This window comes from Morone saxatilis, unplaced genomic scaffold (assembly GCF_004916995.1).
Source record: "Morone saxatilis isolate NCDOM2014 unplaced genomic scaffold, NCSU_SB_2.0 Contig2, whole genome shotgun sequence".
Lineage (NCBI taxonomy): Eukaryota > Metazoa > Chordata > Actinopteri > Moronidae > Morone > Morone saxatilis.
In genome coordinates, this window is record NW_023339762.1 from 24,633,245 (window position 1) to 24,647,959 (window position 14,715).

Genomic DNA, 14,715 nt, shown 5'->3' on the forward strand with positions numbered 1-14,715 from the left:
GGCCTCCGTGGAAGAGGACCCACTTCCTCTGTAGAAAAAAAAACAGCTCATTGTAAGATAACAAGAACACATCCATTCTTATTTTCAGGAGATCATACACTAATAAAAACTGTTTGACCAATGTCTTGGTTCCCCATCCAGTTATGTATCGCCCAAAGCTGTTGCCAGTGTGCACAGAAGGTGGCAGACTGCTAAAAATCTCTTTTTATCTGGCTAGATTTTTACATACTGTAGTTATGTACCATTTGTCTTATTTCACAGATGGGTTGTTTTTTCATTTAGTTGGCTTCTTTCTCCGAGTGGTAATATGTTTAGTAAACCACCTGCATAGTCTGGATTTTATTTTTTTTGTTAAATTGTTCTGCAGAGACTGTGATTCATTTGGAATTAAACACTGTAACATCATTTGAAGAGTGTAATCGCTCAAAGTGATAAATAGCAGTTGGGTAAAAGTGAATAAAACTCCCAACAGCAATACACGATTTGCTCTTCTATACACCCATCACACCACCTACTGTAAATTAAGCAATAAGCAATACTTTTGTGTGCTTTTTGTGTAACTCAAACCGCCCTCTGAGACAGCCAGTCGTCCTCAGAGGCAAAACTAATGAGAAAGAAATACAAGGGAATCAACACTGGGGCACAGCTAACATATCTCCAAATGTGTTCTTCAATGGAAGAATTTGTCATCTGCATGGCACAGGGTTGGACCTTTGCGCCATGGAAACAGGAAAATTGGATTTTCGGTGGATATACAACATTGAAACACCAATGAAAAGATCAGATCACATTTTTGAAAATTGCAGCAGACAGCTCAGTTATGGCTGTGTACTCTGGTAATGAGTAAGCAGTGAGGCTTTGTGTCTGCACAGTGACAAGTCCCAGTATCTGGTCCCCGGGGTGTTTACATGTCACTAGATCCGGGGCCCAGTTCTGACAGTGGGGAGTCCTTGCACTGGAATTATGAATGTATTTGTGCTGGAATTAGACACAACCAAAGAAATATGCTTGTACGACTTTAGTGAAGTTGTAAAAAAAAAATTAAAGCATCAAACAAACAAAATTAACTAGAGAACAGCTTTAATACCTTATCACTAATTTCAGTACTTGCTGGCTACATTTTATCAATACAGCGTCTGAAGTTGTTTTTCCGACAGTCCACCACCCATTCTCCGTTTTCTTGCTTTTGTGCACAGTAACACACTGATTTAGATACAAAACCTATTCCTTCCTCTAACCTGTCAACATGTGTATCAGCACATCTCCATATTTTCTTCCCTTGTGTGATTCTTGCGTGTTCGCCCAGCTGGCCGAGCTGAACCCTTTAGATTTCTGTGATGAATGTGCTGTCTTGCATTGCTGAGCGTGGACTTGGGCAGCCCAGAGGAAACCACAAGCTTATCTATGTAATGATGAGAAGTATGAGTGGTGTCTCAGGGTTTTGTCAATATGCCACACTTGAGGTATTGCACTGATGCCCTGTGGCAACTTTCAGAGAAAACTTAACGAGAGTTAGATGTTGCCCAGGAATGGTGTCGGACTGTTATTTGTGAACAATTTCCTGTACCAGCAACATGAACTTCAGTCAAGAAGTTAGTTTTTCTTATCAGAAAAAATAGGCTAATGCCACAAAGATGTGTTTGTATCTGCTTCTTTTGCGAGGAGAAAATGGGGCAGTGTAGCATGATCAAATCCCTGTTTGTTCTGCAGTCATTTGTCTGCCTCTCGTTAGCGGTAAATCTGGATCATTAAATTTCATTTCAGGCTGTAACAAAGACTTCCACACATGAAATGAAGGATGTGCAGAGACTTATGGAGACCCAGAAGATGATTTTTATTGTGGGGGGGGGCTGAACTCTAGTGTGTGTTAGTGAGGAGTCAGTAATGAGCGAGCAGCATCACATATAGCCTAGATGGAGAAGAGAAGATAGACGATAGAAGTACAAGACATAGATTGATGATGCTGCTCTTCATCTCATTTTCCTGCACAAGGACAGATATGTTAGGGCCCGCCGCCCGGGGTGCAGTACACAGATTCGCTCCTCTGCATCAGCAAAGTTACAAAGCGAGAAAGAAGAATGTGATTTGAAATGATACTAATCTTATTTCAAAGGTTTTACAGAATGCTTTAAATGGGTTTTGCATGATTAATGGTTACTAAAGCGTTTTATTGCCAGGGAAACTTTAATTAATCAGGAAAAAAATCTGTTTCTCTTTTATGTTTAATTCAGCAAATAGTTTTGCTATGCCTCGCAGCTCAGAAAACAAGGGTTCGGGGGGGGGGTTTGTTCTCCCCAATAAATGAACTGAACACTTAATTGAAATCTTAATCTAGCTGTCTGTGTGATCAAAGGAAGGTTTGCTCTGTCTCTCATACACAGTTTAATGTACAGAATGCAGGTCTCTGCTGAGCTAAACAGGTTATTAGTCAAGCGACATTAAAATTGTATATCTTAAAAGCAGGCTTGATATTATCTACCAGCTTGCCTCAGTTTCTTAGTTCTATTCTTTTTTTAACTGGAGGATTTACTGAGCAGCCTCCTAACAATGCCTAGCTGAACACCAGTCTTCCCTCTCCGAGTAAAGAAACTGGTGAACAGCTGAAAGAAGCGTGTTGTGTCAGGCAGTGACAGACATGATGTCCTGTCTCTTATTGTGTGCAGCTTTTTTTCCCTAGGCACAGTCTGAGGCCTTAAGCTTTAAATATTAAAGCAAGTGCATTCCTTTTGTTGTGATAAAACTTGCCTGTGAAGATGTACAGCACGGCTGTGGCAGTGCATGTCATTTTTCCAGTAATAATTACCCCTTATCGGAAGCGCCTCTCAATCTGTCCTGGCAGTTAGCAAATCCCGACGGGCAAAGAGAACTGCAGGAGAACTAAAGCTCTGATTTTGTATCTCATTAACACATCCAATGAGATATTAATCTCCATCAGACGTGGCACAACCCTGAGCCCATTGTTGGGGTTCAGTCAAGAGGAAAATCATTTGCTATCTCTGCTGAAGGGCATGTTGAAGCTGTGTGTGCGTGGAGCGAAGCGACACATGACATGTGTCAGATCTGCAGTCTTCATGCAAAAGTCCAAGTCACTGTAGCAGGATTATTTTTAGATGACAAGATAAGGGTTACCTGTAACATTATATTCTAGCTGTTGCTAAATCTCTGCTGTCTGTGTACTGTTTTCATCATCATTAGTCAGTTGACAAAAAGAAGAATCCATGATCTTTCATACAGATGTCTTCCAAAAATACTCCCTTCACTGCACACAATGGACACCACTATTATCATTTACATCTGTCTAAAGAAGACATCTACAGTTTGAGAAGTAAACAACAATATGAAAGCACCCTTCACAAACATTCTCCAACTGCCTGCACCAATATAAACATTATTAATGCTATAACTCAGTCGACAGTTCTTGCTCAACCAACCCTTTTAAACCAAGATCTCTAACCAAGGCTGCTATTGTTTCTTTCATCTCCAGGTGAGTGAGAATGCCAAGCAGGATCTGAAGGATGGGCTGGCTCTCTACAACTCAGAGAATAACATAGGCCTGCGAAATGCCTGGAACATCATCCAGGCAGAGGTAGGCCGACCTGACAGCACACATTACATCAAATATTAGAAACATTAGCTTGAATGTTCACTCACAACACTAGAAGTGATACATAAATGCAAAGTTTAACAGAAATATTCCAGCTAATGTATTTCCTGGCTCGTAGCTGTATTTTAATGCGACATTGAAAGTCAAAACTGGCTGTTGAAGTACACTTCATTCCATTATTGCAGTCCTCTAAAGCAAAGGGACTAATTACGATACTTGTTACATTAAAGTTAGTTTGAGGTCTCCCTGGACTGACAGAAAGCATTAACTAATCGTGTGTCCGGTGTGTGTGTGTGTCTCATTCACAGTGGAAGTGCTGCGGTGTGATAGCATACACCGACTGGCACGAGGCCCTGCAGGAGAAGGTGGTTCCTGACCGCTGCTGCCAGGAGCATTACCAGAACTGTGGGCGTAACTCCACCAACATGTTCTGGAACAGGGTGAGTTCACATTGGCTATAATCTACATGCAAACATGTTTTTGTTATACGTACACTGAAAGGATTACTGAAATCGGGCACGGGGACCCAAGGAGTCATAGGGCCCCTGGTAAGGAGCTTTTTTTTATGTGATGTTGACATTTATTGTTAAGTGAATTAATCAGCTACAGCAAGAAGAAAGAATTATGCTATTTCTTGTCGCTCTGCCTCTTTCGGTCCGGCTGTCCTGCTCCTATCTGTCCTCCATACGAGGAAGTCCTTTTACATGTTTGTGCCTAGGGGCCCGCTGTCCCATAATCCGTCAATGGATAAAACACTAGTGGGAGCATCAGCCAGTAAAAAAATTCTTGTCTTTTCACATCAAGTTGTGTTTGAATATATGGCGGTTTTAAATAATAATTATGTGGATTTAGGACACAGACTAATACTAGTACAAGATTCACAGGGGACATAGAAATCATAAATCATATATATATTTGGTCCATCTGTTCAGGAGTTGCTTTTACAACCCTGAGTGTATTTGAAATTGCGTTAAAGTTTTCATCTTATTGCTGAATTCTGATCACGCTGGATTTTTTTTCTTTTTGCATTATTCATGAGACAACAGCCCTTTGTAGCACAATGTTCACCAATATCCCCCCATTACAAGTCTAATCTGCTATTGGTCTGGCATGTGGTTTGTTAGCGGGTCTAAAGTAGGGGATTAAATGCTGTAATATAATTGCCAAAATGAGAATAGGCAGACATTGAGCTGGTCCACCGGGAAAGCCTGGCACTAAAAGCTTGTGTGTAATCCTGCCCAGAGGAGACGGCCACACACTATATACTGTAGTTAAGCGTTACATGCTTCCTCAGCACCCACACCCAAGAAGGGGCACCACTTTCCAGCTGAAACTACCATTAAGTCCTTCACCCCACCTCCCTGCCAGCGAGCGACCTCTGAATGAACCCAGGTGGGAATACACTTAAGACTTAGCGCACACGTCTGTCCATATGGCCCAAAGTCTGCATTAAAGTCATCACTCATGGGTTATTCATTTATTTTAACACCTCACCTGGTAGCCCATATGTGGGAGGCATTTTTATAAGAAAGCGTGAACTTGATGGTGACATGATTCCTCTAACACACTGAAAATTCACATTTCTTTAGTGGTTTCTTCACAAGCTGTTGTTCCATTTTAGGGCTGCTTCGAGAAAGTGGAGGAATGGTTGGATGACAACAAGCACCTGCTGGGAACCATAGGCATGGTCATCTTGGTAGTGCAGGTAGGAGGCTTAGTGATGAATTGTTCTTTCCTTCTCCATTTCTTTCTCTACCATTTATTTTCCCTCCCCTTTCTTCTTTTCGCTTTGTGTCTGGGTGTATTTGTTTGTGTCTGCCTGTCTGGCTACATGTTTTGAAAAAAACGTGTGCATTCAGTGGCCTCTGTGCCATCGTGTTCTACTGTGAAAGTTATGAGGCCTGTGCTCGGTGGGCGTTCTGGGCACCCACACATCTTGAAATATTGAAGTCACTGTCTTCTGGACCCTGATCCTGTCTGGGCTCTGTGCCAAGCAGACTGTAGTCATGTATAAGGAGCTATCAGAAGATAGGAGAGCAGAGATAGTGAATATAGAGAAACAGGTGTGGAGTCGCATATTAAAGGCACTGCAGGGAGAGGTGACAGACATTCCTTCTAACGTACTGTTTCTCTTTTTGTCCTAAACTCTGCTTCACATCGATCCGTCTTTGTACAGTGAGTGTCTCGCTGTCTTCGCATTTGCACGTGTGCGGCACAGGAACTCATGCTTTTAATTTCTGCGCCCATGTTAACAGGTTAGAAGCAGCCACATTGCGTGGGTGAGCAGGGCGTCGCACACATAGTCGCAGCAACACCCGACAAGATGAGCTCTAGCCTATTTTTTTCTATGTGCTGTGCACAGTTCTCAGCAAAAATAAACAATGAAAATTAACTGTTAATAGTCATATCAGAGTCAGAATCAGAAATACTTTATTAATCCCAGGGGGAAATTACTTTCGTTACATATACTCCAGATGTANNNTATTAAGAATATAAAGGTTTAAAAATAAAATGTACAGTTTAAAGTCACACTTTCAAATGTGCAAAATGTGCAAAAATGGAGTGCAGTTTCTGATTATCTGTGTTTGAGTATGAGGATATGGGCATTATACCAGCAAGAAAATGCTAATTAAAGTGAGTTTCTATCCACTACTGCAATACTAATATTAGGAGTTGACCACATTGAGATCAACAGCTGGTGGCGCTAATTAAACCATTGCAGAAGAATGAGGCACAACGAGAAATGGTCAAACCTTCAACACACAAAAACGGTGTAGGAAACATAATGGAAATACAGAATCTCTATTTCTTTCACTTTTAATTTGAGGAATATTACAGTTTCCTTTTCAACATATCTGATGTTTTCGTCTGCTTGAATGATGCCTAAGTCACTCGCTTCGTTTTTTTTCATTGTCCATTTCACCTTTTTGTTTTTATTGATACATCAGCTTTTCCACCTCAGCCATGCATAATAAACGTTTTAGCTACGGCTATTTTTTTTTAATTTTCCACTCCGGGTGTATTTATTTTTTCAAATTGAAAATGCGCATGAAAACAGGTGGATCATCCCTTGCACTCTGTGTCTTCCTTTCCACTTTTCATGCTCTCAACATTTCCTCTTCCTTTATTTTCCCTGCCCTCCCGGGCCTGTCTGTGACTGTGCAATACGAGGCTTCAGTTTGCTAATCCATGAGTCCACGGTTCTCTCAAGGTGGGCTCACTGTTAAATCTCTCTGTTGAGATTCTGCACATTCTAATGTCCTTAGGGGAAGATGGTGCTTGAGCTTTAGTGCAACCTCACTGAGGGAAAGTCAGCCTCAAATATATTGGCCAACTTCAGATCACTGTGTATTCATGACAGGATCGCACTAATCTTATATGCTCGCATGCATTTATTCTAACTGACTTCTTCTCTCTGTCTGACACGGTCTCTTCCCTGTCTGTTCATTCTTCTTCAAACACACACGCACACACACACACACTCACACACACAGTATGCTCATGCAGAATAGTGACAAATATCTACCCTGAGACTTATAAAGTCTTCAAGCAGAGTGAAATCCCACACCAACTCGGCTGACATTGATTTTAATGATCTCTCTCCATCTCTACACGCATGCACGCGCACGCACACAGACACACACACACACACACTCTCTCTCTCTCTCTGACTCTAATTCAGGTGAAAGGTGGGTGAATGGAGACACATGACTTGAGCTGTCAGATTAGCAGACGTAAAGGCAAGGTGGTAGCATGACAATGATGAGCATCATGAAAAGTTGATGACACAATTCTGCAACGTTACATAATAGCCAGAGGATAGAGAACTGGCTTTATGAATGATTTAGACTAGCAGCATCTGTGACTTTGACTTAAAAGCCTAAATGTATAACCTAACCCACGACGGTTTCAGAAATGCCAGCTGTACATGTATATGGATGGTGACTGCTCTTTGAAGAGTCTTGTCTCTTAGCTGGATGTTTACCTCAAATGGCAGTTCATGTTTTGATTGACAGCAGCTTAAGGTACCATTTTCTCTTAAGCAGAATTAGCTTTTGACTGAAACTAAAAGAAGAGAATCAGCAGCTTTTCCAGGCTAATCACATCCTGTAGGAATCCCCAGTGGAAGCTGTTTGCAGGAAGTCCACATTTCCTTTTTAGTAAAGACTATGCACCATACAGTACTTTGCAGTATCCCTGCCATCCGAACTTTGCCAGATAATGGTTTTAGGATCAGTCTTGTGACTGTGTTTGATGTAGAAGTATCAGGGGTAATGGAAACTTCAAAGAGATAGCTGGCTACTTTGATTCAGTGGCATCTCAATTTACTTCATTGACTTAATGCTTGTGCTCGCTGTACATTTTTTTTCTGTCACAAAGATTCCAGAGCTTGCGTTTGAAGGCCATCTTAGAAAACGAGAGTGAACGAAAATGTCCTCGTGCTTCGCCACAGGATTTATTGTGAATCAAAAAAATGCATAGCAGCCCAAGGCATCAACATCAAAAACACCACACAGAGACATACATACATCATACATAAACACACACACATATATATATATATACACAAAACATGCAGACACAAATTCACTATCTACTTCTCGTTTCCTCCGCAGCTCCTGGGCATGGCGTTCTCCATGACGCTGTTCCACCACATCCACAGAACGGGAAAGAAGTACGACGCTTAGCCTTGAGGGAGGCACCCAGCGGAGAGGAGCCCCACTGCCTGATGGGATAAGACTCTGATTTAAACACCCCTGCGTCCCCGCACCCCACCCCCACCCCACTTTACAACCTCTTTAAAGCATCCTCTGACCCCCCCCCTTCCCAGATCTTTTGTACAGATTCCAGCTGTGTCCCCGCTCTCTTCTTCTCTCCCCTTTCACCATTCATTTTGCCAAAGAGTAACACAACTGGAAGAGAAAGGACACCTACTTTTGGCAAGGAAGAGAATCCCATTGGTTGTCACTCCTCTTGAGTACATTTCTATTTTATTTTATTTTATATTTTTTTTGCTTGGACTAACATTTTGCTGGAAGGAAGGACAGACTTTGAGACAATGAAGACTTTACTAATGCCCACACACCACACTGAGAGGCAAAGAGAACATATGAAACTGATGATACCCTCCACCCCTTGTGGAATTTTTTCTTTTTTTCTTCATGTTGATTAAAGTCAAGCCCCCTTTTCACTTGTAAATGAAAAAAGTTCCAACATGGCATGCTAGTTTTCTACTTTACAGATTTACCTTTGTTGTCGAAATGTCAAACGTCTTTATTTTGTCTTGTTTTTTTTGTAAGTATGTCATTGATGCTCATGTGAACACAAGTGTTAAACAGATCGGTGCAATGAGCTCTCAGACATGCAGTGTGTTTGTATGTGTGTGTGTGTGTGTGTGGGGGCGGTTTGGATTTGACGTGACGTTGCTGCATAGGGGCACAGACATGTCGGGGTGCTGTTAAATGTAATCTATGATTCATATGTTTTTCATCCGGCTATAGAGCTTTGAGCTTTGGGTAGAATGAACGTGTTGTAGGAACGTCATGTGAGCACGAGGAATCATCAGTGGATTTATTTCATACCAAATTCTGCAGTATCCTCTCAATAATAAATTGTAATGCACAAATCTGTCAGTGAACACCCAGACACAAACACACTTTGTACTGCCACACAGCAGCAGTATTCCCATTCGCTGTGAGACAATACAAATGGTGTAAAATGGGCTGTTTATTAGGGCCCCACCAGGACTGTCAAGTGAAGAGATCTGGGTAATGAAGTTACCCCTTCGAGAATACATACTGAATTATTTGTGTGCGCGTGTGTGTGCGCAACATTAGTTGGGGTGTTTTATCAGATTGTCCAAGGTGCAGAGGAAAAAAATCAGGCCATAGAAACACACAGAAGTAAGGGCACAGGGGGCTGAAAACAGAGCAGACATGTTGTCTCCCTGCTGCCATCAAATGCGTCAGTGGAAGCGGCGAGAGACTTTTTCTTCTATATTCTTGAGATCTCATCCATTTGCTCTGCCCTCCTCATTCTTCCTCTCTCCGGCTGTCAGCCCCCCCTTCCATTTCTTTTTTTTTCGCTCCAATTTTCCTTCCCACATGTCAGAAAGCAATGAGCTTCACACTCCATACGTGCACACAGTACCTCTGCTGACATTCCTGTTCATCACAAGGTTACACCTCAGGTCTGCAACTTTACCCATTTTACGTACACTTCCTTTTCTAGCAGCCTCAGAGGAGGGGGCGCAGGCAGATCAAAGCTGAGACAGATAGGTATGGCAACATGCCCTGTAGAACATGTCTGTTTACCACTGATTCGCTGCAAGAGGCCTGAGCACAAGCCTGCCACCTTAAAACTGAAAATACTCTTCAAGCTGTGGCGACTTCAAGAAAATGCCCTCCAGTGTGTGTACTCTAGGCTTCAAAATGCCTGTGAGTATATGAGAGGCGGTGGGGTAAAGGACTAGCTTAATGTTAAACGATCTGCTTAGGCCATCATGTATGACAACAACATACTCACCAAAGTAAATGCTGAGGTTTGAGAACATGCCTACAACATTTCAACAATGTCCAACTTGGACAAGACACAAGCGAGCAGACAGGTTGTAAACAATACAACAGGATAACCAGATTAGCTACCACTTCATTCACAAAACGAAATGTCTCAATATCAGTAGTAATCCATCATTGCGCTGGAAAACTGTATCCACACATCTACAGCAAGCAAAACACAAAGCTGAACCTGAAAATCAGTCTGTGGACAGTTTATAATTTAACTGTTCACCATTGTTTGTGGCTACTTTGGGAGTTTGTTTAATGATGACTGACTGCTAATGTTCCATAGGATGATAATCAGAATTGCCATGTTGCTTGTGAGACTGGATTGTGTCCAGTGACTTATCTATCTGATGTGACAGTGTCCTTTTCAGTTGACACAAGTGTGACTGCGAGAAGCTGTTGGCATCTTTCACAATGGTTGAAGAAATATGCAAATGCATTCATAGAAGTGTTTTCAATTACTCTGGATGATTAGACCTGTCCATTGTGGGAAATTTCACACTCAGAATTCAGATTGAGGAAATGTGGGACAGTGAAAATAGTGCACTATTTAGCAAATGGAGATTTTGGAAACAGCCAATTTTTCTGACTCCGGCACAGGAAGACATCTCCAATCTTTTTCCTTCTACAACCAAAAAAACAGCCATCAGTGGGTACAAGAGCAGACATATTTCAATTTGTGAATTCTCCCAGATCTCAGCAAAGAACTTACAGTACTATTACTGATAGGGATGATGGCCAAATCCACAAAAATAAGACCATGAACTAGAATTAGCCTTTAATAGGAGAACACAGGTGATCATTTGTTTGCTGCTGTTGGAAACCGAGTAGAGAAATCATTGGGACCAGAAGTGGCTGTTTTCTAAATAGTATCCAAGGTAATCGATGACAGGAGTGTTTGTTGCTTTGGAAGAAGCCTTGGAACTCAGACACTGTGCATTGCTGCTATATGGGCAAACAAATGACACAGCAAGGAAAGTAAAAATGACCCACAAAGATTCACTCATTGGACATTTTTCCAGTCAGGCAGCCTGTTGAGTCAGCCTGAGTACCCCCTGAAGTCATTCTTAGCTTTTTATTAGTTTTATAATGACTTAATTGGAGAGACAACGTTTTAGGACAAGCAGGGTTCGTGCGTCAGGAAACAACAGATTTGGGCTATGATGTGCAGCGACCCTGCTGGCTGTGATTCACTGCCTGCCCCCCATATGCTCCAACTCTTCTTGTTGTGTCCACGGGGGGAACATGACAGCTGCTGATGTACAGCGCAGGCACGAGTGGTCACATCTCCTCTGCTTGGCTGCCTCCACAAACTCTCCACACATCCTTTATTTACTGCCTCGCTCTGCAGACACCCGGCACTACATATACAGTAGCTGGCAGCACTGAAGAAATACAGCTGTGCTCTTTGGATGCCTCGAAGCAGCTGTGAGGTATATTCTGCACCCGGGAGGGGTTGTAGGAGAAATGGCTGTAACCGTTCTGTAAATCAGACTGCATTGTAACCTTACTGCAGACAAGAAGTTCAGAAGAAACCCAAGTATATAATATTTAGTTGTGTTGCTTCGTCTTGCATTGGGGGGGGGGGGTTAAACGCAGATGTCACCGAAAATGTGACAGTGGCAGAAATAAAACAAATCCAGTGTCTGCCTCGAAATCTGACGTCAAATTTCAGAGAGCCAGCCTGCAAACCCTGGAAATCTTTGCCCCTGACTGATCTACCGGTGCTGACATTCAGACATTTTCTGCTCTGTGTGAACTCCCTTTCAACTCTGCCACTAGTTTTCATGGTTTTGTCAGAGAAAATGTCGCTTCATGTTTCTTAGAATGCAGGGATGAATGCCATTTTAACAAGAGCTGTTTAATGATGTTATTTTTGTACATTGGTTGTCGCTGTTTTAATGTTTGTTTTTATACGATATACTGGTGTTTTGCTTGTTGTAGGCTGCTTTTATTGGCTTTTTTTTTTTTTTTTCACCATTCGTGACACAGGCTCATATTCACTCATTGTGAGAACGTTACATTAAGCATTTGTTTTTCAGAGGATTAGTCTTTGCGATGTCCCTCTACAAGGTGCAAAAATGCCTTTCTGTCTTAACATTGCTACGGGCAGTTAAAGCAATTAAGTCAGAATTGATAGAAAGAGGAAATTTGTCATATAGCATCGGGTGAAGCCCACAAAAGACATACTGCACGCTTGTCGTCGTGCTTCTCTGTATTAGGACCTAGTTTAATTAAATTAGGACGTGCTGGTGTAATCTGCAGTATGTCATTTAAAACTGCCAGTGTAAGGCCCCATTATGTATTTGTAGAGCATGATCTATTAGACGACACTGCACAACACAGAGCTCATGTCACCACAGTGTATCAGCCCTGTACGTTAGCCCCGGATGTAAATATGCTAATTTTTACAACTGATGTAACTTACTGTCATACTTTACGTCCGCCACTTGCAATCAGTTTAGTTGCCATTTTTTAGTTCTGAATTGCCTAACAACCCATGCTCTTTTGTGCTAATTTACGGACACATCTTCCACCTCTATGTTATCCATTTAGTCACTTTTGATTTGTTGTTTTTCTGCCTCTGGTTTCTTCTTTTAAAGTACAGGAGCAGTGTAAATTTGGTGTAAATTTGTGTTTTTGTCAGTATGGTTTTCATATTTTATTTGACTGCATTTGCATCTTGTACTAAGATACATTTTCTGTATTTTTTATATATATATATATATAAAGTATTCCCTCTTATTCATGGAAGCACTCCCAGTAAGCCACAGAGATGGTAAAGGAAGAACGCACATGCAGTAATTGGGTTTTGTCTGCTGTGAAGAATTTTGAGACATAGAATGCTAGATTTTTATTTTTTATTTGCCACCTTTGACATATTATTTCTGTAATCTCCTCCTAATCCTTCCCCCGTGCTAAAGCTCAATATCTGAGCAGTGGAAATGTATGCTCTAGAAATGGTGTGTTTGATGTTGTGTTCTGCCGGGTGGCACTATCTGATACCTGCCAGCCTTGTCCTGTGGAGTTTTCTGCTACATGTGAAAGCACTCTGAATATCTATACTAGGTGGTGCACTACCTTCTCTTTATTCTCTAAATCAACTATTTTTTTTTTTAAATAAAGGAAAGAGTGTCACAAAATTCCACGATACCGTACGCTCATTGCCTTTCATGTTTAATGACTCGATGCTCCTGATATATTCACTTTTTATGTCACTGTCAATTATTTAGGCAGCATTTAAACAGTGTTTGATGTTTTGGGGTTGGAAGACAGGACTTGGCATGAAGAGCAAAGTAAAGCGGTGTCACAGCAGATCCCATGGTGCATTGAATGAAAGAGAGTGGCATTGCTGCCTTAAAATGGCCTCTTTTTAAAAAAATAACAAAACCTGAGGGACTGTTGTCCAAAAGACGCTGAGATGAGCTAATTGTAGTCAGGCAGTTAAGCAGCCTTTTTTTTTTCTTTCTTTTTTTTAAAGAACAAAAGGGAGATGATGAAAGTGGGAACCATGGCCAATTTGTCTTGTGTTTCTACAGCATGGAGTGAGCAGAAGAGTATTTTTGTATGGAGCTTTATCCCTTTTTTAACCTAATTGTTATCCGGCCCGTGTGTGATAGTGAGTGGAGTTTACTGTGCCATTCCATCCTGGCTTTTTGTTTTACATCACTGTTCCTTCTATGCAAAAATATGACCTATTTTAGCCTTTGTACAGATTATTTTGTATGAGTAACATGTACTGAAATAAAGTGAACAGAATCAACCCTGGATACTTTTTCTACCCTAATTGTTATTGCAGCATTTCACGTTTTTTTCCCCTTATCCTCAGCAGAGCTCATTTCATTAACCTGAATTGGGAGGATTTTCTTTTTTGTTCAGACTGTTTAGTTTGTCTCCACGCAGCATTATTCGCCTTGTTAACCTGCGTTGCAGCTGATATGCAGGTTGTTTCTGCTACTATCTGTTCCCAATCTGTCGTGTTTACCAAAGTAAACCCGCTATCTTTTTAACTGCACAGCACTGAGGCTTTTCGAGCTTTGTCAAGCTGTTTTGACATGACTTCACATGCAAATACAGCATGACTAATACTGCTTTGGGCTTTCTGTAGCATTACACAATTGGTTAAAACTTCAGTTAGTTTAAAGCATCTATGTCCTGTCTGAAGGATACTAGAAGTTAGTTTAATAACATTAACATTTACAATGTTTATATAATTGCAATTGAAAGGTCCAGTGTGTAACATTTAGGAGGCTTTATTGGCAGGAATGGAATATAATGTGTTTTTATTGGTGTATAATCACCTGAAAATAAGAATCCTTGTGTTTTCGTTACCTTAGAATGAGCCGTTGTTATCTACATGTAGGCCGCTATGTTGAACCGCCATGTTTCTACAGTAGCGGACAAACACTTGCTGTCGCTGGGGCCTTTTGCATTTTTCACAGCGACTGTAACTTCTCCTACACACCGTTCCGGCCCGTTCTCATTCCCAGATTGCAATCTGCAACTTCACCACTAGATGCCACTAAATCCTACACACTGGACCTTTCA

The 14,715-nt window shown here is 41.4% G+C and overlaps 1 protein-coding gene across 1 annotated transcript in view; it reads left to right on the plus strand.

The window, feature by feature from the left end:
- The window catches only part of tspan9a (tetraspanin 9a), a 75,045-nt gene extending 61,108 nt beyond the window's left edge, over positions 1-13,937 (plus strand). The window contains exons 4-7 of the mRNA XM_035664748.1: positions 3,485-3,586; positions 3,913-4,044; positions 5,226-5,309; positions 8,221-13,937. Coding sequence (XP_035520641.1) covers positions 3,485-3,586; positions 3,913-4,044; positions 5,226-5,309; positions 8,221-8,292 — 390 coding nt within the window. The 3' untranslated portion in view covers positions 8,293-13,937. The remainder of the gene's footprint in view (positions 1-3,484; positions 3,587-3,912; positions 4,045-5,225; positions 5,310-8,220) is intronic.
- The last annotated feature ends 778 nt before the right edge of the window (positions 13,938-14,715 follow it).